The 23,360-nt window shown below is 45.7% G+C and overlaps 1 protein-coding gene and 1 long non-coding RNA gene across 2 annotated transcripts in view; one reads left to right on the top strand and one right to left on the bottom strand.

Annotated features, from left to right (window-relative positions):
* LOC139787951 (uncharacterized) overlaps nt 1–23,360 on the top strand; it is a 540,427-nt gene that overhangs the window by 204,639 nt on the left and 312,428 nt on the right. The window lies entirely within an intron of this gene.
* Nucleotides 2,567–22,972, bottom strand: LOC139787625 (T cell receptor alpha chain MC.7.G5-like). Its single transcript, XM_071726883.1, has 8 exons — nt 22,857–22,972; nt 22,069–22,418; nt 19,570–19,679; nt 7,895–7,938; nt 4,961–5,245; nt 4,318–4,380; nt 3,829–3,945; nt 2,567–3,211 (listed from the first exon to the last, which is right to left on the bottom strand). Exons 1-7 carry the CDS (start codon nt 22,906–22,908, stop codon nt 3,830–3,832), a joined length of 1,020 nt encoding a protein of 339 aa, XP_071582984.1. The 5' UTR covers nt 22,909–22,972; the 3' UTR covers nt 2,567–3,211; nt 3,829.

Below are 23,360 nucleotides of genomic sequence, written 5' to 3'. Positions count from 1 at the left end.
TCACTACACTTTTCCTCTTAGCTTCTTGGAAAATTCTTTATTCACCTAGAGTGCTTTTCATGTTCCTTGCGACAGGAGAGAACTCTCACCATTTTGCGTGCTCAGCAAGAAGGGACACACAGGTGTTACCATAGTGTGAAGCCCTCCCAAGGATAAACAAGATTGAGCTTGATTTGCTGGAGGTCAACTTTTGCCTGAAAGTATTTAAAAGATTTTAAAAGATTTTCCTTTTACAATGGGAGGACCCAATGGTGAACTTTCTGAGTCCTACAGGGCTCTGTGAACTTCTCTCCACTCCCATCCTGCCTAATACCATGCAGGAGAAGATAAATGGCTGCTTAGAAGGCTTTACAGCCTGGAGGAGAAGCTATCTGCAAACAGATCTCCAGTAGCAAGGTGAATATGTAACTATTTCACGTAATGAGCTGAATCTTCTGCCAGAGAATGCCCATGAGGCTCAGCAGCAGTCAGAAAAGAATTGCAGGCTTAAACTGAGGTAGGATACTGTTAGGCAATTAATGCTTCAGACAATTCTGACAAAAAGATCTGAAGTGTGCCTGAGTCAGGCTGGGATTTAAGGACTACTGATGAGTAAAACATAAGTGTACCATAGAATGACAGAATATTTTGGACATGTCCCACCAGCCCAGGTTGCTAAAGGCCCCATCCAACCTGGCCTTGAACACTTCCAAGGAGGGGACATTCACAGCTTCCCTTGACAATCTGTTTCAGTATCTTACCACCCTCATAGTAAAGAACTTCCTCCTAATATCTAAACAAAAAACTCTCTCTTCAAGTTTTAAACTATGGCCCCTTGTCCTCTTGCTACCTGCCTGTGCAAAATGTCCTACCCCAGTTTTCTTGTAGGCCCCTTCCAGACAGTGGAGAAATGCTTTAAGGTCAGATCCTCTTATTCTGAAAACAACAGTGTAGGAAGCAGTTTCTCAACCCTAGCCCAGTGTGAAGATTACTCCCTTAGACAAGAAAGGTGTCAGTCATTAGCATGTAACCTGTTTTCTGGGATACAAAAATGTTCATTTACACCTTTGAACAACAGCTGGTCCTAAACTGCACAGATCTTATTTTTCCATATGCACACACATGAGAAAATGAAGTTGTTGGATAACAGAGATGATGTGATCTAATTCAGTGCCCTTGGAGTAGTAGTAGTAATAGTATGACTTTCTGTACTCATATCAAGAGACCTTTAAGCCTGAATATTTTTGTCTGCTTCAAAGGTATTTCACCTATTTGCCTATTTAATAGCACATTGTTCATCCAACCTGGTTTTCAAGAAATATGAAACTGTTTTCAGGCTCTGTAAGCCTTTGAGTTGCTGCATTAGCTGTGTTTCTGCTGGCAGTCTGCAATGCAGGATGTTCTTCTGTGGCGAACAATTTCTTTGCAAAAACATTCCTTTGGCTCATATTAGCTGGTAGAGCTATAGACTCAGCCCTCTTCTGTGGAATCAGCCACACCAAGACAGCCTTATCACTGAGCTGTACAAAATCTCCCTGTTAACTGATTTTCTGCTGCTAATAATGGTATTCTCCTGTTTCTGTATTGTGTCAAAATTACACATTTCTGTCTGTAAAGTGAAAAGCTATTGCTAGTGGGAGACAGTCGCGTTCTCAGGTTGTTCCTGGGGAGATTTAGATTGGCTATAGGAAGAAACTTCTAAGTTAAAATGGTTATTGAACACTGTGATAGGTTTCCCAGGGAAGTGGTTACATCACCATTCCTTAAAGTGTTTAAAATACATGTAGATATGGTACTTAGGAATATGCTTTAGCACTGGACTTGGTTGAGCTGAATTAGTGCTTGGACTTGATGCTCTTACAGGCCTTTTAAAACCAGAATGATTCTGTGATTCCGTATGAAAAAGCTTAATTAAACCAGTCTTAACTACGTACCCTGTAATGTCTGTCTTGAAGGCAGCAGGAACTCAGTCAGTGTGTGAAACACTTTTTTCCTCCTTCAGGATGTGGTTAACTTGTTTCTCAAAACAAGGGGGAGTTAATCTTGCCTGGTGTAACTTAGTTGTAAATGTCAACCACAGCTTCTCGCCTGTTGCTTGTGAGAGAAAAAGTACTTGGGAAACATGTATGCTTGGGCTCTTTTTGACTCGTAACCAAGTTTCTATGGAACTTGTTTCCTGTTGGCCTCTTCCTTCTGTCAAGGAGTGGAAAAAACCCAGCATGTTTTGTTCTCTTCTGATACGTGTATTTTCCTTCTTTGTGCTCATACCAAGATGTCTCAACTAATTTCTTTCTGATGTGCCTCTTTTTTGCTATGATGCAAAATAGCTTGCTGGGGTCTCTTTGAAGTGACCTGAAGGACCAGGACTCATTGGAATTCCCCAAGTCTAGAACCCACAGCCCTACTGAGGCTTTTTAATATAACAAAGAGAAGCTCCCCTTCCTTGTATCAAGTCTAGAAAAGAGAAATTCAGCCAACAGGAGAGCTAGGTTACCAAAGCTCTATTTCTAAACTCACTGGCCAACAGCTGGATTTCAGCAATCTCCATCCCAAATTCAGAAGAAAAAGCACAGAAAAAACCACAGCATTTTAGCTTAACAAAATTTTATTTTGGACATTACTAGAGTAACCTGAAATGCCTTTGCAATATATTTTGCAGGAGAAATACAGGTTTAGTATAGCAATGCTTCTATGCTTGAACACTATCTGGTTCAAGTGAATCACTTCAGATCCAGCACAGACCTTCTCATCTGCATTAGAAAATTGTTGTTATCAAAGCTATCTAAAAAACATTAAAGCCATAAATAGCATCTACTATGCCTGAATTCTGCCAGCAGCAATACATCAGATTGAAAAGGATGTAATGCAGTGTGCCTGTAAAAGTTGTTTGGAAAGGGCCACACATCTGTAGTATTTTCTAAGCTATTCAAGCAGGTTGAATGCTTTCATGCAAAAAGTACTACGATGGGGAGTTCATGTTCTGCTTAGCAGAGGGAGGAGGAAAAATGCACTCTCTTCAGTTCACACAGAAACAGAAATAGCAAAAGCAGTTACAAATCCTGAAATAAATTAGCTAGGCAGGCTTCAACAGTGTAAAATGTCTGAAATGGAAGGTGCTGTGTGTGTTCTGGGCCATTATTGTCATCAGATTTGACACTGGCTGTTTAAACAATTGTGGTTCATGCTATCTCTTCCTGATCTTCAGATTGCCGTTGCCTTGCTTCCCCACTGCCTGGAAAAGCAAAGTGGGTTTTAAAGTGTATTTAATGCATTGGGCCCACATACCACTGTTGGATAGCTGTCAGATCCAGATAGGTAGCCTCACAGAACTTAGTGTGGGCTTTCTTTTGTGCCTCTTTGGATACCTTAATTTAAAAATCCTCCCACCTTCTCTTTCTCCTCCCCCTATTTCACATGTTTGTGTTTTGGGAGCTTTGCTTTCGACTCCTTACTTGTCTTGATTTTTCTCTAGGCTTTGTGCTCTGCCACTTGAAATAGTCACTGAGATATCTCCTGGGAACTTCTGGCAATGCCCTAGTTGCTTTGGAAAAGCAAGTTTGCTGCAAAGAATATTTGGAGACCAGCCACCAAGAACTGAGCTTTGGATCCAGAAAAGTTCTGTTTACTTTGTAGTTTAGGAGGGAGGGTGGGTTTGGGATTTTTTTGTGGTTTGTATTTTACTTTCTTGGAAGGCAGTGTCGTTTGGCAGGGGGCAGAGAGGGGTGATGGTGGTGGGCTTTTTTCCCCAGAAATCCTCAAGTGTGGGCTGAAACAAATACACAAAGACACTTGGTCATTCTTGGCCTGTGCTTCCAGTATTTCTACAGATTAAGCTATGTGCCTTCTTACCTCAGAAGAGAAACAATTTGACACTCATGAGTGTATTGAAAGCGATGCTTTTTGCCATCAGGATTCTCAAACACAGCACAGCCATAGCCAGCATATTTGTTTTTTCCACTTCGGGATCTGCTTAGTGATAGAAAAAAATTGGCAGAGATCATGGCCTCGATTTGGGTACTGGGATATTGGCAGAAAGTGAACAAAAAAAACCCAAACAAACCCCACAAAAAACCATACCAAACAAAAAAAACCCAAAAAAACAGGCAACAGTTTCAGGGGGAGAAACAACAACAAAGGATGATACAGAAACATGGCAACAACAGGGGAGGAAGGTGTCTATCTAGATGAGGTTTTGCTTCCTGTTGTTTGTTTCTAAACTAGCACCTTATGTTTGATTAATATCTTGTTTTCTGATGCCTCTAACCCTGAGAAAATACATTTCTATGCATTTTTCCCCAACAGAGAAATGTAAGTTCACAATCTACTTAGGTAACTGACCTTGTGCAGAGTTGCCTGTGGTGCTGCAAACCTTCACTGATACTGGTTCTTCAGCCTTCTGTTCTGTAGCATGATAAAGCAAAGTATTAAAAAGTACACCCAGAGCTTCAAAAGGATTAAACAAAATGTTCACATTACCTCCCCATAGGAATATGTGGGCAATGCAGTCTGAGGCTCAGATAATTGGTCAATAATTATGACATTAATTTCAGGAGAAAATTGCCCATGCAATTGCAAGAAACAAAAGAATTTCTGAGTTGTTCTGGCTTTACTATTTTCATGAGCTTCCTGATTAAAAAAAAAAAAATTCCCAAAATACAAAAAATTATTTAGGAAAAAAACAGGTACACTACTACTTTCACCTTATGTTGGTTTTAGAAAGGGTCTTTCAGGCTGTGTGCAATGAGATTTGCTGCTATGTTGTGAGGTGTTTAGTCACAAATAAATGTGCACTTGAAAATTGATTTTATCTTCCCATCCTCCTCCTCATCCTCGGAAAAAAAAAAAAAAAAAAAAAGTGAAACATTTAAGTCTTTCCCTTTTCTACTCATTACCCAGGACAATGCTTACCACCAGGAGGAACAGCAAGCACTAGAAGATGTGGTCTCTAGTAATAAGTGGCAGTTGTACCACAAAACTGTACCTGGCAATGTTGTGTTGGCTGTAAGAGTACTGCCATCAAATTTGGCCACACAGGTCACATCCATGTTGTTTTTCACACTGACCACCTTAATGGTATTGTACAATGACTCTGATGTCAGGATGGATCTATTCTGTTCATATAGGACCTCATCAGAGGACATCTCCAAGACAATGTTCTTTGTATAAATGTTTCTTGCCAAACAAGCTGCTTTCCCAGTGCTGCCGTCTTCCTTCAATTTCTTTGATTTAATCATAATGACTTCTGGGTCAGAACTTCTTTGCATTTCTGGAAAAAAAAAAAAAAAAAAGAAAGAAAGAAAAGAAAAGGGAAAAAAAAAAGGAAAAAAAAAGAAAAATCAAAAAAGCAATGTTTGGACAAGATTTGATTTTATTACAAGCTTGCCTGAATGCTGAGTCACCTGAAGTTCATATACACTGCAGCTGGGACTGATTCCTAGTATTATCAAAGACTAATTGCCTTTTTTGTCATTATTCCTTTCTGCTCTTTCCAAAATCAGATTAAAGACAGAAAACATGAATGAAAGCATTTTTAGTTTAATAGGAGCTTTTATTCCATAGTCTTCTAAGCTTCCTTTTCCCAAAGCTCATGCCTAGAGTTGAGATCTTTATTTTTTAAATAAGGTACCTGCAAATGACAAGAAATCTTTCATGACTGCCACTTCAAAAGTTAAATTAACCAGTTTCCTCAACAGTTTAATTCTTAAAAATAACAGTTCTGTCAAGGACTGTGTTAAATATGCATGAGACACGAGGGATTAACTGCTTTTCCTCTACTCTCCTTACCCTCCTCTAAATCTTCTTGCCTAAACCTGAAGGGGAAATAATTCCTGGAAACAGCTAGTCTCAAAATAATTTAGATGGCATGATTTTTTAAAACTAAAATACCTTTGCCCACAGGTGAAGAAACTGGGATGACTTCACATACCAACCTCAGAACAAGATTAAAAATATTAATTTTAATAAAAATATGAAACCACAAGAAATCATCTAATATGCTTCCTTAACAAAAGTTCAGCTTACAAAATGCTAACATATAAAAAAGATTTACACATCAAATTTGAGAAGAGCATCCTAATGGGTTTCTTTGCTAATGAGAGGTGAATTAGGGACAGACTCAGTTTTGCACAGCATCTGTCTTGCAGTCTGGTCAAGTGATCATAGAATCATAGAATCATAGAATTGGCTGGGTTGGAAGGGACCTCAGAGATCATCAAGTCCAACCCTTGACCCACCGCTGCAGTTGCTAGACTATGGCACTAAGTGCCACATCCAGTCTCTTTTTAAATATCTCCAGGGATGGAGAGTCGACCACTTCACTGGGCAGCCCATTCCAACGCTTGATCACCCTCTCTGTAAAGAAATTCTTTCTAATATCTAAGCTAAACTTCCCCTGGCACAACTTAAGACCATGCCCTCTTGTCTTGTTGAAAGTCGTCTGGGAAAAGAGACCAACCCCCACTTGGCTACAACCTCCTTTCAGGGAGTTGTAGAAAGTGATGAGGTCTCCCCTGAGCCGCCTCTTCTTCAGGCTGAACAGCCCCAGCTCCCTCAGCCTCTCTTCACAGGGTCTGTGCTCGAGTCCTTTCACCAGCCTGGTTGCCCTCCTTTGGACCTGCTCCAGGACCTCAATATCCTTCCTGAACTGAGGGGCCCAGAACTGGACACAGGACTCAAGCTGTGGCCTCCCCAGGGCTGAGCACAGGGGCAGAATCCCTTCCCTGGACCTGCTGGCCACGCTGTTCTTGAGCCAGCCCAGGATGCCATTGGCCTTCTTGGCCACCTGGGCACACTGCTGGCTCATGTTCAGCTTCCTGTCAATCCAGACTCCCAGGTCCCTTTCTGTCTGGCTGCTCTCTAGCCACTCTGTCCCCAGCCTGTAGCGCTGCATGGGGTTGTTGTGGCCAAAGTGCAGGACCCGGCACTTGGCCTTGTTGAACCTCATGCCATTGGAATCAGCCCAACTCTCCAGTCTGTCCAGGTCCCTCTGCAGAGCCCTCCTGCCTTCCAGCTGATCCACACTCCCCCCCAGCTTAGTGTCATCTGCGAATTTGCTGATGGTGGACTCAATCCCTTCATCAAAATCATCAGTGAAGATATTAAAGATATGATCCCTCAGCTCTATCCTTTTTTTCATGAGAGAGGATTTCTTCAAGCTCTATTCAAGGGGATTTCTTCAAGTTCTATTCAAGATTTTTGATCTGATTTTTCTCTTTCCCCCACCACCCACTTGCCAGTACAGAGGAACTGAGGTGAAATGCAGCCAGCAGTCTACCATAACTTCATGGGCTGGCTCTACTGATAAAACAGGCACAATTCTATGCTTGTGAACACCTCCAGGAAACAGAAATCAAGCATCCATTCACTTCATTTGACCTGTTCAGTTTAGCTCAAGCTAAAAGAAAAATATTCCATAAAATTCCATTTAATTCTTCTGGATATTATTCTTCCCTCCCCTCAGAGCTCACTTTTTAGCTCTGACAGATTAGAAATTATCCAGAACTTAAATTTCAGCCTCCACAGGAATTTTAGTTCCCTTCAGGCTGCCCAAACATGGCTTTAAACACTATGCAGTGCTTACAAGGATGCCTCAGTAAATGGATAGATGTCAGGTCCCAGAGAAATTCAGCATGTTAGTCACCAGGACTTGTCCTTGTGGAGCCCAAGTTCTATGTTCTAAGTCCCATAATTACTGTGCTCAGCAATGTTGTTCTACTTAAATTGTCTAATTACACATCAAAAAGTTGTGTATAGAAAGCCCAAAGTCTAATTTCAAATCATGGGGAGCAGCTGCCTGAAATTTGGGAAAGTCAAGGGAAAGGCAAGGGAAAGGAAAGACAAAGGGAAGGAAAAGGGAAAAAAGGGAAAATCTGAATAATGACAACTCAGAAGAATTTCATGCATAAAGAATACTTACTTGGTTCCACAGTCAGTTGAGTCCCAGTCCCGAAGACAAGACGAGGATTAAATACACAGTTAAAATGTGTAAATCAAAAAACGCTCATTTTGCTTTTCCTACAACATACATTTCCTTTCCAGGTGCTGTAATGTGTTTTTGCTGGAGCCTCTCAGTCCTGTGCATTTTTTTCTTATCAGGGAAGATCTTTGAGGTTTTTAATTTTTTCTTATCTTCAGCATTTCCAAACACTTTGCATTCTAGGAAGCTGCTTCTCTGTCACAACTCACTACGATCCTCAGCAAGAATGAGTGTACACTGTATAGCTGTAGTCAGTACAGCAGAATTATTTCTTTTTCAGACCCCAGAAGACTCAACCAATTCCCATAGGGATTATGCCATATTTACTGCTAATGCATGTTTTCAGCATGCCAAAAACTAACTTCTCATACATGAGAACTCAAGATCTGTTTAAAAACTTCTCTCTATTGCCAGTTCTTTACTGAGCAGAGCATTCCTGATCTAAATGAGACAGTGAAAATCCATTGGAGGATAGGACACTTCAGAATAAATTCAGGCTAGAGTGCTATCCAAACTGGGAATAAATGGTAAGATATTAAATTTAAGTAGTGTGCACCAGGTGTCTGTGGATCATGGAGTAATGTTGATACAGAGGTAACATAGTTACTGCTCTACAGCCTTCATAAGCAGATACAAACTCAGGATTATTAAAAATTCTGCCTGGAGAAACAGCACTCTAGGAATTACTGCAGCAGAAAATTCTTATTATCCATGTGTGCAACCCAATGAGGGTATCCAGAGCCACAAAACTGGGCAGGGAAAAACAATAACTGAAGACTTTAAAGATTTCACATAGCTTGATTGAAGATGGAATTGTCAATTTCTTCCTTTCTTTCATCTTTTAGAAACCCTGTGAGATCTACATTTCCAGGATAAACAGAAATATGAAAAGAATGCAGCAATTGTCTCCTTAATCATTTTGGTCATGCATTGCCTTTCTTCCCCCATATACATTGGCTTTTTTCCATCTTTGGGTTTTTGTACAGGGTCTTATGTTGTTTGTATCATGGTGGTACTCCAGCCATGAGCACAGTGGTATATTCCATTGCAAAAACTATCTGTTCTTTTTCACTACACAGAATTTTGGATTATGCAGGAAGTCACATGACTTCTTGACTGGTTTCTGTCCCAATATGTCACATGAAGAAACATGATATGGCTTTCACAGAATAGTCTAAAATAAGACTAAAAAAGTCAAATTATAAGTCAAAACTTTGGGATTACACAGCACCTCTGAAAAGTCTCACAGAGATAAACTGAGCAGAAAGTAGGAAAAAGCAAATAAGCACTTTTATTCGCTATTTCAAAGGATTTATGAAAATCTCTGAGACTCTGCAGCTCTCAGACAGGAAGCCTGCAGAAGTCATTACACCTACACTCAAGTAATCCCTGCTTAGTCTTCCATGTGGTTATTAACGAGTCTGCCAGGGGAGTTCCAAAAAGTAGCAAGCAGGCCCTGGGCATGATGGTCAAGGGTATGTGGGCCCAGGTGAGTTTCTCCTTGCCGGTGAGGGGGGGAAAAGTGTAGGATACAGGTGCCAGGAATCGCCGGGTGATGAGCCAGGCTGGTGCCCAGTCTCACCTGTGCCCGGTTAGGGCTGGCCCCACTGAGCATGCCCAAGACCTGGGGCCAATAAAAGGTGAGGCTGGGTGCAACCAGGCAGCTCACTCTAGAGCAGGCATGGTGCTAGGCTGGTCACAGTTAGTCTCTGCTGCTAACCTAGGCTACCAATAGCTCCTGTCCCTGGCCTCAGAATTGAGCTCACGCCCTCGGTGACATCCGTTTCCAGCAACATCTGGTGGAGAATGCGGGCATAGGCCTTCGGTCTAAGCCCCCTCTACAAGCGACCGGGAGCGAATCCTCCTACAAATCTTCATTCAGCGACTCGGGTAAGAAGATCTATTACCCTTTCTTCATCTACTTTTGACTGACCGAGAAAAGAATAAGATGGGCTTATCAGCCAGTTCCCTTGCTAAGGAAAACCTGGCAGTGGCGGAGAAGCGAGAACTCTTCCCCGCCTCTGCAGCTGCATCGGATCTCTGGCAGGAGGTCCGCAAGCTGCTAGAGAAACTTCATACCCAAGAAGTAGCTGGAAAAAGAACCGGACTAGATGATACATGGGGGGTGGTAATCGACTTATTAAAAGATATAAAAGCCGTGGCAGAAGCTGCGCTCACTGAGCCGTCTCTGCGGGAAACCACAACACCCGCTATGGCCTCCTCGGCACCACCCCCTGAAAAAGAAGAGAACCCCAAACAGGCATACCTGGGGCTAAATAACGATAGACCGGCCATAAAGGGCATGTCTGGTAAAACCCACCAGTCTGTGGCCGAGATGCTCTCTGACATCGGCCCAGACGAAGTGGAGAAACACCCCAAAAATGACGGGGTGGAGCCGGCAGCCGAAGGCCCTTCTAGCTGCTGCCAGGGCCCACCCCTGCCACTGCCCTCATCGCCAAGAAAGACCAATACCCAGCCGGCTACATCTTCCGGTTTAGAGGACAAAATATCGGCCCTACAAGACCAGGTCACTCGGGCCATGAAATCTATGGAACAGCGCATAGTTAACATTGAACGGCGCTCGGCTTTTGGGGAGTATAGGAACCCTCCCACCCTCTCCGACAATGAAGAGGACGACATCCCACCACGACCAAGTGTCCCTACCGGACGACCGGGCCGTTGGTCCGGCATCATTCGTGATGCCATCCTGGAAGGCAAGTGGGAGCCGAGCACTGTCGCATGCCCTGTTCTCCAGACCAACAACGGCCTACCTGTTTTCGAGCAGCATTCCTGGAAGACTCTACAGCAGGCCAGGAAAACCCTGAAGGAACAGGGTTTGAAAACAGAGAGTGGCCAAGCTGTCCTGGACTGGCTGTTTACCTCAGATATGAACTGCCCGTATGACTGCCGGAGCTTGGCTAGATACCTCCTCACCCCCTCCCAGCAAATCATCTGGGTGAGGGAGTGGGAACGCCTGGCCCAGGCAGAAGCAAACCGGCCCAGGGCACCCTTCGACCCTCTAGCCGGCGTCACGGCCGAAATGCTTACGGGCTCGGGGCGCTATGCGGATGTCCAGCTCCAACTACAATTCCCACCAGCGCTCCACCATACTGTGGCGACTTTAGCTCGCCAAGCTTTCTATACTGTGCCAGAGCCTAACCCGGTCCCATCCTTTACCGGGGTTAAGCAAGGAACAAACGAAGCTTACCAACACTTCGTTGATCGGCTCTGGCAATCAGTAACGGCACAGGCAGAACTGTCGCCAGAACAAAAGGAATCGATGTTTAAGCTGTTGGCATGTGAGAATGCCAATCCAAAAATGAAAGCGTTATTCTCCACACTACCGAAAACGGCCCAGGTCTCGGAGATGCCGGAAGTGGCGGCCAGAGCCACCCAGCATCAACAACACCAAGGGATGGCCGGTGCCTTTGCTGCTGCGTTGGAGCCCACCCACAAGCTCCTCGCGGCGGTGGCTCAGAAGTTAAACGGGGGCGGAAGAAGAAACCGCCCGAATCGGCCGCCCCGCTCGATTCAACCGAGAAGATCCAACTCATCCTGTTCCCGATGCAACTCTAAGGGACATAAAAGACGGAGTTGCCAGGCAATTGTGTGGTGTAATTGGTGCCAACAGGCTACCCATAATGACGCCGCATGCTGGTTCCAAAAAAACGGAAGAAACAGCGCGAGGCCCCCGCGCGGCGATACAAGTGGCTACACGGGGTAGCCTCGGATTCGATTTATCCACTGCAATAGACGTTACGTTATCGACTTCGGCTGTGTACAGGATTCTGACCCGGATATACGGACCACTGGTGCATGAGAATGGCCCCTTTCTAAGGAGCGGCTAAACATCGCAAATCAACTTATAAAAGAACAACTAGACGCTGGACATATCCAGCCGTCCGCGAGCCCGTGGAACACACCCATCTTTGTGGTTCCAAAAAAGTCGGGCAAATGGCGACTTATCCAGGACCTCAGAAAGATAAATGAATGACCAGATGTGGCCAATGGGTGCCCTCCAACCTGGGCTGCCCCTACTAACTATGCTACCTAGAGACTGGCATCTCCTGGTCATCGACCTGAAGGACTGTTTTTTCACCGTCCCTTTGAATCGTGAAGACACCGCTTGCTTCGCGTTCACAATTCCATCAGTCAACAAAAGTGAACCAGCGAAGTGATACGAATGGGTAGTGCTTCCTCAGGGAATGAGAAACTCGCCAACGATATGCCAATCGTATGTGGCATGGGCACTCGCTCCGATCAGAGAAGCAATGCCGGACACGATAATTTATCACTATATGGTTGATATCCTATTCTGCCAGCAAGCCCCGTTCCCCGTAAACATCAGCCAGGTCTTGACCGATCGGCTCAAGACCAAAGGACTAACCGTAGCTCCAGAGAAAATCCAAACGAAGTCACCCTGGAGCTACCTTGGATGGAAAGTAACCAACGGAATGGTGAGACCACAAAAATTGGAGGTAATTCATTCGGTCAGAACACTGAATGACGCCCAAAAACTTGTGGGCGAACTCCAATGGGTTAGACCCATTATAGGTCTCACCAATGCGGACATCCACCCCTTTTTGTCCTTGCTACGGGGCACTCAACCAGGGGCGCTTGTGGACTGGACAGAGGAGCACTCAAAAGCCCTCAAACAGGTTGTCCACAAGTTGGCAACCGGCTTTGCGGATCGGCGAGACGCCGCCCACCCCATCGGAGTATGGGTATATAATCACCCGTCATTCCCCTTCGCACTACTCCTTCAGGACTTCACGAGGGAAGAGAAACCAGAGGGACAAAAATACGACGGAATATGTAACCGAGACTCTAGAACATCAGAGTCTGTGTCAATCCTAGAATGGCTATTCCACACCATACGGCCCAAAAGGGCATATGGCAGAAGACAGAAATCTTAGCATTCCTCATTCAGAAGGGACGTCAACGTTGCCTAGAAGTAGACGGCCAAGAACCGGAGTGGATCAACATCCCCATCAGGACAACTGATTTCGATTGGATGTTGCAACACTCCGAGCCGCTACAACTCGCCCTACTCGGATATCCTGGCGAGGTACGTCATGATGGCCCGAAACATAAATGACTTCAAGCCATCAGTCAGTTCCAGTGGATCGAACGGCCAATCGTCTCGGAGCGTCCAGTGCCTGGAATAACAGTATTTACAGATGCTGGGAAGAAATCTCGAATGGCCGCCTGCGTATGGCAGGACCGAGGCCAATGGAGACAGCATCTGATTCCAGGCACCACCGAGGACAATCTTCAAACCCTGGAACTGCTTGCCATAATATGGGCCTTGACGCAATGGCAACACGTCCCTATTAACATCGTTTCCGACTCGCAATACGCAGTCGGAATAGCGAACTGAATCGAGGATGCTCTAATCAAGCCAGTGCAGAACAAGAGGCTACAGGAACTCTTTCTATCATTGCAGCGTGCGCTAAGAATCCGAATGCAGCCATGCTGCATAATACATATCCGTAGCCACAAAACAGCACTAGGCTTGGGGGAAGGGAATGCCAGAGCTGACTCTCTAGTCAGCCTAGGAATTCAAAACCCGGTCACGGAATTTGCCAAAGCCCAGAATAGCCATTCCCTATTCCATCAGAGCGCCAGGGCCTTGAAGCGCACATTTTCCATCACTTGGGAGGAGGCGAAAGGCATCGTTAAAGCCTGCCCCCAGTGCGCTCAATTTGGCCCTACCCTGGGAATGGGCGTGAATCCACGTGGGCTTCAGGCTGGCGAAATATGGCAAATGGATGTGACGCATATCCCAGAATTCGGTCGACAGAAGTACGTACATCTAACAATCGATACCTTCTCAGGCATGCTTTGGGCGACGGCTCAGACAGGGGAGAAGGCTCTACATGTGATCCGACACCTTACCAACTGTTTTGCTGTCATGGGGATCCCTCAAGTAGTGAAGACAGACAACGCACCCGCCTACCTAGGCGAAAAACTCAAACAATTCTTTGCTACTTGGGGGGTGAAGCATATCACAGGAATCCCCCATTCGTCCACAGGGCAAGCGATCGTGGAAAGAGCTAATCACACCCTGAAGACATATCTGCAAAAACAGAAAGACAGCAAAATGATGGATCCACAAATGCGGCTTAGTAAGGCTCTCTTCACATTAAACTTCTTGAGCCTAAGCCGCGACTCCCAGGAGCCACCCGTCCTATTACATTACTCGTCGCAGAAAGTCATCCGCATGCCTGAAATCCAAATTTATTACAAGGAGCCGACAACGGGACAATGGACAGGACCCAGGCCTTTGCTATTTACCGGGAGAGGTTACAGTTGTGTCTCATCAGACTCCGGACCTCTCTGGGTACCTAGCAAATGGACGCGCCCTGCCCCGACCAAGCCATAACCATCAGCGCCGAACAATGAGGCACCTCGCGACTGTGATCTTCGCGTTCTTTTTCATTTCTCCCCCACGAAAAGACAAAAAAAAAAAAAAAAAAAAACACAAAAAAAACCCCCAAAAAAACCCAAAAAAAAAAAAAAAAAAAAAAAAAAAGAGAGAGAGAGATAGAATTTGTACCATTAGATAGAATTTGTATTAGAATTTGTAAATATTGTAGAATTGTATATTTGTAAAAAAAAAAAAAAAAAAAAAGGGGGGGGGGGGGTGGGGGGGTGGAATGTAGGATACAGGTGCCAGGAATCGCCGGGTGATGAGCCAGGCTGGTGCCCAGTCTCACCTGTGCCCGGTTAGGGCTGGCCCCACTGAGCATGCCCAAGACCTGGGGCCAATAAAAGGTGAGGCTGGGTGCAACCAGGCAGCTCACTCTAGAGCAGGCACGGTGCTAGGCTGGTCACAGTTAGTCTCTGCTGCTAACCTAGGCTACCAATAGCTCCTGTCCCTGGCCTCAGAATTGAGCTCATGCCCTCGGTGACGTCCGTTTCCAGCAACAGAAAAGAGTAGACGGATCCTGCTGGTCATAGGCAGTTGCACAGCTGGCACTAGTAAAAGGGAATTGTTTTCTATGACCATTGGAGCCTACTTGAGCCTGTTTGGAAGGACCTGACTAAAAGGGACAAATCTATCTTTACTGATAGGCTGGCTACCCTGATAAGAATAGATTTGAACTAGAAATAATGGGGGAAGAGGAGGATGATCAATGATCAAGTGAGAAAGAGATGGAAAGGATTGTACAAAAGTGGCCACATCGTTTCTGGGAAAGCAGAATGACTGTGGGCCTCTTTAAAGTGCCTGTGCACAAACACATGGGAAATGGAGAACAAACAAGAAATTATAGCTCTGGTAGTAGTTGCAGGGCAATGACCCCACTGTCAACACAGAGATGTGGTGGGGTAGCTCACACAACCCAGGAACTGCAATGCATGGTGAAGTGCAGGTAAGTGAACTCCTGCCAATCATGGCCCAGTTTTTCCTCTGTGACCTGGCTGAAGAGCTCTGGGATCATGGACAAACAGTGGAGTAGCTTAGGGAAGTACTGTAGTGGATGGAGCCAGGCTGTTTAGGAAGGTCCTGCTGGGAAGGTGACAAGGGGTGGCTGCGCTCTGTGTCAGGGAGCACCTGGAATGCATGGAGCTGTGCTCTGACATGCCCAGTGAGCCAGCTAATAGTGGAGATGCCAGGATTAGAGGGCAGAGCAGCATGGGTGACTTTGCGTTGGGTTGCTATTAGGGATCACCTGATCAGGAAAACACAATAGACAACTGGAAGAAGCCTCGTGTTTGCTAGCCCTGGTGCTTATGGGACCACTCATGAACAATGCCAAATATCTGCTGTAAGGACAGCACAGCAGGGTCCAAGCCAACAGCCAGTTTTCTGGAGTGTACTGGAGTGTCCTGAAAAAAAAGGGACTGAGGATCCGTATCTCCTGCTTGCAAATGAGGAAGAACTGGTGGCAGATGTGAAGGTCAGGGGCAACCTTGGCTGCAGTGTCCTCATGCAGACTGAACTCAGGATCCAGAGAGGAGGAAGCAATGTAAAAAGCAGGACCATGGCCCTGTATTTCAGCAGACCAGAATTTGGGCTCCTCAGAGACCTGCTGGGAAGAATCCTATGGGTTATTGTCCTGATTACTGGTTTGCCTCTTAGCAAATATCAAGAGACTTGGGGTGAAATATTAAAGAATATTTTTGGACCAGCTGCCCCAGTCTCATTAATTTTCAGTTAAGTTTCATTCTGCCTTTCCCAGCTCTTTCTGAATCTTCAAGTACTTATGTTCCCAGATCCTATTTTCATGCCAAATAAAAAATTAGTCCATTTATGAATGCCTCAATAGCTATTTTTGTTTAGTTGATAGTTGCTCAATGGACTCTCTTGATGTGCTAAAGTTGATTTTTTAATATTTCTTGATTAAGTACAATTTTTATAAGGGTCCTGGGAGTGCTTTCCTAATTATATGCACCACTTTTTTTCTTAGTTTCTTTGATCATGTAAACTAGATTCTCTGATCACAGAATTGCCTATGCTTTGGCCTTTTGATTGATATGTTTTTAGCTGAGCTTGAAAGTGGGGAACATTAAGTTATGGTTGACGTGGCTGTCCATTTGATTTTTATCTGACTTTAGTTATTTTGACTAATGGTTACCTGTAATTGTGCAGGTAATTCAGTTTCTGAATCCTCAAATGTATTTCTAAGATCCAAAAAGAAATAACATCCTTTCTTCCTGTCCACAAACCTGCCAGGTTCCACACTGTATTACTCAGTATGTTTATTAGCACCATTGATGTTGTCACCTGCAAAAGTCTATTTCTTCTTCTTAATAAAAACAAACAAATGAAATTAATTTGGTTTCTTTAGTACCAGTGCCTGTGTGTTCCACTGCTAACATGGGCATGTTCATCTGCTGTTCTCTTTATTGTGTCAAATTGTTTTCTCCTCCTTACTGCCTCACTCCTGAACTGCTGGCAGAATGAACAGAACAAGCTCTAAATGCACCCTGCCACAGGCCTGATACATACAGGTGCCTCTCCCACATCCTTCACTTGCTGCTAAATGTTCACAGAGCAGTGAGACCTCACCCTGCTTTTCATTGAGAGCTCAGGTGCAGTTGAACAGACTTTCTCCCTCTGGGTGACTGCAGACACACAGTTGCCTTCATAGCCCCCTGCAAGCCACATGCTTGGATTTGTTCCATTTAGTTGATCTGCCTTTGGTTTTGCTTCCTCTGTGCTGGTGCACCCCTTCCAAAACATTGCAGGAAGTGCTCCAATGCTGCTACTGAGATGTTAGAGGCTGAGAATGTACTGAGAATGTTTAGACTCTGTGTCCCATGAGGTGATACTGAAAACTTTGAGCTGAGTTCTGTTTCAGGGCAGGTCACCCCATCACTTTCCTGGGCATCCTCTTCCAATGCCTGACTATGAAAGATGCCTGACTATGAAAGAATTTTTTCCTAATATACAACATGAACCTCCCCTGGCATAACTTGAGTCATTTTCCTCTGTCTTGTCACTGGTTACATGGGAGAAGAGACTCCCACCTCTGGGCAGTGGGGTCACCACCTCTCTACAACCTCCTTTCAGGCTGTTGTAGAGAGCAAGGAGGTCTCCCCTTATCCTTCTCTTCTTCAAACTAAACAATCCCTGTTCCCTCAGCCACTCCTCATAGGACTTGTCCTCCAGACCACTCACTCTCTCTGAACATGCTACAGAACTTAATGTCCTTCTTTTAGTGGGCAGCCCCAAACTGAATACATTATTTGCTGCACTGAGGTGAGGCACTGAGAAGAATTTCATGTTCTTCTGTGGATGGAACCATCTCATTCAACCCTTTCTCCAAGAACAATGGTACTTGTCATGGATTCCCTGGAGACACTATAGGTGTTCTTAGGAAAACAAAGTCCTTTTCCAACCAAAACTGCTCAGTGATTCTATTTGTTTTCCTAAGAACACCTATAGCGTCTCTAGGGAATCCATGAGTCCAACCATCAACCCAGCACTGCTAAGTCTACCACTAAACCACAGCCCTCAGCACCACATCTACCTGTCTTTTAAACAGCTCCAGGGATGGTGACTCCACCACTGCCCTGGCCAACCTGTGCCAGGACTGACAACCCTTCTGCTGAAAAAATTTTTCCTAATATCCAATCTCTGGTACAACTTGAGAACATCTCCTCTTGTCCTATTGCTTGTTACTTAGGAAAGGAGACCAGCATGCTACCAACTCCTTTAAGGTAGTTGTACGGAGTGATAGGGTTTCTCCTCAGCCTCCTTTTCCCCAGAGCTATGGACATGTCAGGCTGTGAGTGATAAGCACAGCTTGAGAGCCATGCAAAACCCAGAGGCTGCTCAGTTCCTGGGAGGCCATCACTCATTTCTCTCACTTACCTGTGATGGCCAGTAACCCCCCCACACATAGCAGACCACATGGCCCACCAGACCTTCCCTGCCTCTGCCACTGCAGGCAGTCTTGGTCCCTCCTTAGTTACACCCTTGCTCTATGACAACACTAAAGGTGAGAAGGTGGGGTCAGAGGAGCTGTAGAATTTGAAGCCTTTTGATGATGCTGCTTCTACAGCACCTCTGCATTCTTTTCCAGGAAAGCCAGACCACACTATTCCAGAGAAGTTTCTTGCATCCAACCACAAAAGACTTTGCTAGATTAAAGCTCCTCCTTTCATTTATGCCCTGATCCTGCCTCTGTTTCAAGCACTGTGCCCTTTTGCAGCTCTCTCATGCTGCAGAAGTAGGTGGCTGAGTCTGCAACTGCTGGCGAGAGCATTTCCAGAGAGAGCTGGTTCCTGGAGAGATCTGAAGAGCTGTTGACTAGTGTTTGGAAGGATGAAGCAATGAGCTGTAGTCCCGTGAAAGGATACTGCAACATTAGATGTTGCAGGTCTTTTCTAGGAGTCTGACGTATCCAGTCCCAAGCATAGTTGCTGTCAGTGATGGGTACACCAGAGATGTGGCAGGTGAGTGTGAGGGACTCTGAGACCTTTGCTACCGTGGGTCCAGAGGCTTCTATCTGCACCTGAGAAAGGGTACCTGGAATGCCAGAACATGAGACTGAACAAGCAGGAACAGCTAAAACAACTGCTTCATCTATTCCACCACTTCCCAAGGCTTCTGCTTGTCATCTCTGGGACACTGCGGATGTATGCAGACACCTCACAAACTCGTGTCTGCATTATAATCTCTGATCTGGGAGAGCATAGACTTTCCAGTTCTCCCACTTAGCTCCCAAGTAATCCTCTGTACTTTACCCATTTCCTCTGCTTGTTCCTCAGGTAGCAAAACTAATGGTTTAGACCAAGTCAACTTGTTTCATGCCCAAAATGAGAGCAGGGCTATTCACACCTCAACAGCTGGGCCATGACTTGGTTCCTGCCCTACTGAGGAATGATGGAAATGGCAAAACTTGTTTCTAAAGATGTTGCAGAGTTACAGAAGTGAGGTTGGGGTGAAACATGGAACAAAAGCAAGAAGAAGGGCTGGAGCTTATTTGGGACAGAAAAGGCAGCACATCCCTGTAAGAATCAAAGACTTGAAAACTGTATGCTTCAATATGCAGCACTCAGGGAGCAACCTTAATGCCCATGTGATTCATCTGCCTTCTAGTGCCAAAGTACCAACGCAGCACCTGGAAGGAGGTTTTATTAAAGCTCAGCTGAACTTCCTATCACTGTGCAAATGGTACAGAACAGCACAGTGGTAGCAGGCAGAGTCCTGCAGATGCAGGTCACGCAGGGAAAGATATGACTTGGACTGGGAGTTGTCCTGGAGTTGTCCCTTTGCAAAAGTGTAAGGTGGCCTGAGCTAGGCCTAAACACAGTGCAGATGTATGAGAAGAACATGAGCTGCCTAAAAAGTGGTCAGGCAGCATTGGCCAGGACCATACCTCCAAGGTCCACCAAAAGAAATAATTCAGGTTTCAGGTATACCAAGGTATTCAGGTTTCATTTACCAAAGGACATGTTCATACCAATGTGGACGTGAATATATTTGTAAATATATGCATCTATAATTTACGAAGCCACCTATTTAAGATTCTTGTCATTCATCAAGATGCTTTTGAGACTTGATTCCTCATTTTAAAGACCAAATTTTAACATTTGATTGAATTTATTAACTGACTTAAATGAGAAGCGCTCTACATTAGAAAGCATAATGTCGGAATTAATCCTCAAAAAATGTGGTGATGCTTTAATTAATATCCTGTGACACCTAAGTACCTTCTGTCATTATACCTATGAGTTCAGTATAAATAATCAGATCAGAGGTTTCTCATGGAGCTCTCTCCAGAGGATGTCAGATGTCTCCTCAGAGGAGTGGCACTGTGTTGTGCTGCACATTTCTCTGTATCAGGAGGGACTCAGCCACCAGATCATAGTGGAAGAGCCTGGAGGTGCCACCAACAGTATGTCTGGCCCAGTCCATGTTCTTGTCCTCGCTACAGCTGTTGTTACTGTTTGACACCTCACTCATCCTAGAATGACAACCTGAAACTGAGCAGAGGAACAATGAGGCACTTCTGTGTCATAGTTCTGGACATAGATGTCTGAGAGATGAAAACCGGGAGGTATAGGTTTTGCTACATCTTACTAAAACTGGGATGCAATTAAGTATGCAGGGGAATTCACAAAGTCCCCAGAATTAGAGTATTTGTGTGCTTTGCAGCAAGTACTGCAGGGGTCCACCAGGCTGTCGCCGATACCAGACCTCATAAATATAGAAAACATTGGAGGTGTAAGTGCATCATAAGATGCCAGTGTTCCCTGCTCACCACCACCTTGTGCCTTAGATCTCATCACCCTTAAATGCCCCTGAAACAAAAGCAGGGCTGCTCCTCACTGCTCTCAGTGGTGCAAGAAAACATCACATGAGTAGCCAGGCTGGTCAGATGACAGAAACATATTGAACTATCTCCTCAGAATAAAACACTGCAACTGGGACACAGGAGATAGAAACCATCAGTTTGTGAAAAGGAGGTCCTGTAGAGAGGCCAGGACTGCCTGAGGTGCACAGTGATGGCCTGTCTCTTCTGAAGAGAGTCTGAGAAATCACAACAATTATCTACTCAAAACTTTGTGCATCCTGTGCTAAGTCCTAGAAGGTTTGTGTTAAAGCTTAGCTGGATTTCCTATCTCCACATGACCTGTGAATGGTGCAGAAGTAGTGAGCAGGGTCCTGGGAGTTCAAGGCATCCAGAGAGTGAAGTCTCAGTGTCTTCCTGCATTTTTTCCTTGGGTTTGCCTCTTTCTTCAGAAGATTTACACTGCAAGGGAAAATATCTTCCTTGCAGTAGAGATATCTGCTTTTGTGTGCTCTTCTTTTTTTTAGAGTTAGACTTCTGAAAGCACAAAGTATCCTTATAATGTTCAGGGTGCTGGGAAAACCAGGTGTTGTGTTCAAAGGGTTTCAGGTTTCTCTTAGTTCAGCCTGTGTTAATTGGAAGCAGCTGCTTGATACGGCTCCACACATTAAGACTCAGAGTCAGGGTGAGGCAGCTGATAAGAAAGAGATAAACGTTATTTTCATGGGTGAATATATAAATTTATAGAATACGGGAATGGACTCCACATTCCTATGGCTTGGCTCAGTACTGGCTGGAGTAGGGCAGACAGGTGGGGTGTCAAAGCAGAGGAATCTGCAGCACAATCCCCATCATAATTGTACACCTGTGCAAGGCATAAAGGCAGGACTTGGGGCTCCCCAGCCACTGCTGCCACTAATGAAAGTAAATGGACTAGGACTGGGGCAAGGACAAGGGTGGGGGGCAAAATCCTGGTGTTTGGAGCTGGTGAGCAGAGAAGTGCCAAGTAGCAAGCCTGACACTAGAAAGAGCTGCTCCTGGGCAACACCTTACTCCCTCTCCTGTTTCCTGGCAAAGCCACACCCTTTGCTGTGTTTCTCATTTAGGTGGATACCTTGCATACTGTGGAGATAGAACCCTTCGCTGATGTGCATCTAGTTCTGCAGTAATACACTCTGGCAACCAAGGCTTCAAGGTGAGGGTGGCCCTGTAAATCACGGACGTGCAGCTCAAATCTGCCTAGACGGTGAACATCAGTGGACGAAGAAGCCATCAGTCTTGAAGGAAATGGCAGCTTCCCCTCCCCTCTCCCGTGCTGCAAACATCAGCTGCGGAGCGGCCCGGAGCTGTCCCCCCGCCCCACACTCCCGGCCCCGCCCGCCGCGGTTCTTGTGCGGCCGCAGCCCCGATTCCTCTCCCCGTGTCTCTCACGGCACAGTAATACACCGCCGCGTCCTCGCGCCGTGGCCCGGAGAGCCACAGAGCGCTGGAACGGCGGTCTGCCGCCACCGACAGCCGCCCCGGCGGGGCCGACAGCTCTTCGGAGCCTTTGTGACCGCGTGCGATGAATGCCGGTCCGTGGCCCGGGAACTGACGGTACCAGTAGATGTATTCAAAAGACTGGAGGTTGGGGTGTGAGCAGTGGATGCTGATGGCGGTGCCCTCGGTGGTCTCTGCTTGTGGCTCCTGCTGCACCTCGGCTCTGCCCACAGCCACTGCCAAGGAGAGAAGAAGAATCACTTTGCTTCAGCAGGAAATATGCAGCAGGTGATGAGAGAAGAAGATGGCTCAGAGACAATGGGGTTGTGTTCTTAGAACAAAGTAGGGATAGATAATTTTTCTGAGAGTGGTTGGTTGGAGATGAGAAAGTATGAGGGATTTATGGAAGGACATTCAGAGTGAAGGAGATGGGAATGAGGGAAAGAGGTTGGCTGGGAGGAATGGATGGGTGGATGGAGTGATGGGTACAGAAATGGAGCAACTGAGTGAGAAAGGTAAGCTGGGAGCGAGTGACCTCATTGAGGACAGAAGTCATGACTGCAGAAGGGAGGATAGAGGGGAAATAAAAAAGGAGAAGGAGCAGGAGGGCGTGTGTTGAGGCCCTGGTCTGGTGCTGCACCCACATAGCCCCCGTCCAGCACTGCACCACGCACCCAAGAGCGCCATGATCAGCCCTGCCAGATCTTCACCCCAGCACTGCCTCATCCTGACGCTCTGCAGCCCGTGCCTCGGTGCCCCCTGCCAGTCCCTGCTCCTGGTTCACACTGCAGTACCTACTCCCGCCCCCTCCCAGCTCCCAGGCTGCATACACCAGCCAGTGAGCATGCAGGCTTCAGCGAGGTCAGGGGTCTAGAGGACTCATCGAATCAGAGTGCAGATCAGGAGGGGCTTTCAGAGGTCATCTACATCAGCCCTTGCTTGGAACAGATTCCATTGCATCACTCTGCTCCAGAATGGAGACTGTAACTACTTCTCTCACTGAATGAACTAATCTCCAATTTGTCAAAAAGGAAGTATGAGAGAGGCTGTTAAGGTCCTTCTAATCACTAGGCACACACATCCCCTTCATGTTACTTGCCCACAGTGACTGTTAACTCTTCAGAAATAAATGATTTTGTCTGTCACCTACACTAGAGCCTCAGATCAGAAGAAGCTCC

The sequence above is a fragment of the Heliangelus exortis genome, chromosome 27 (assembly GCF_036169615.1).
Source record: "Heliangelus exortis chromosome 27, bHelExo1.hap1, whole genome shotgun sequence".
NCBI lineage: Eukaryota > Metazoa > Chordata > Aves > Apodiformes > Trochilidae > Heliangelus > Heliangelus exortis.
The sequence above is the reverse complement of the archived record's forward strand: the minus strand, read 5'-3'. Positions and strand labels throughout refer to the sequence as shown.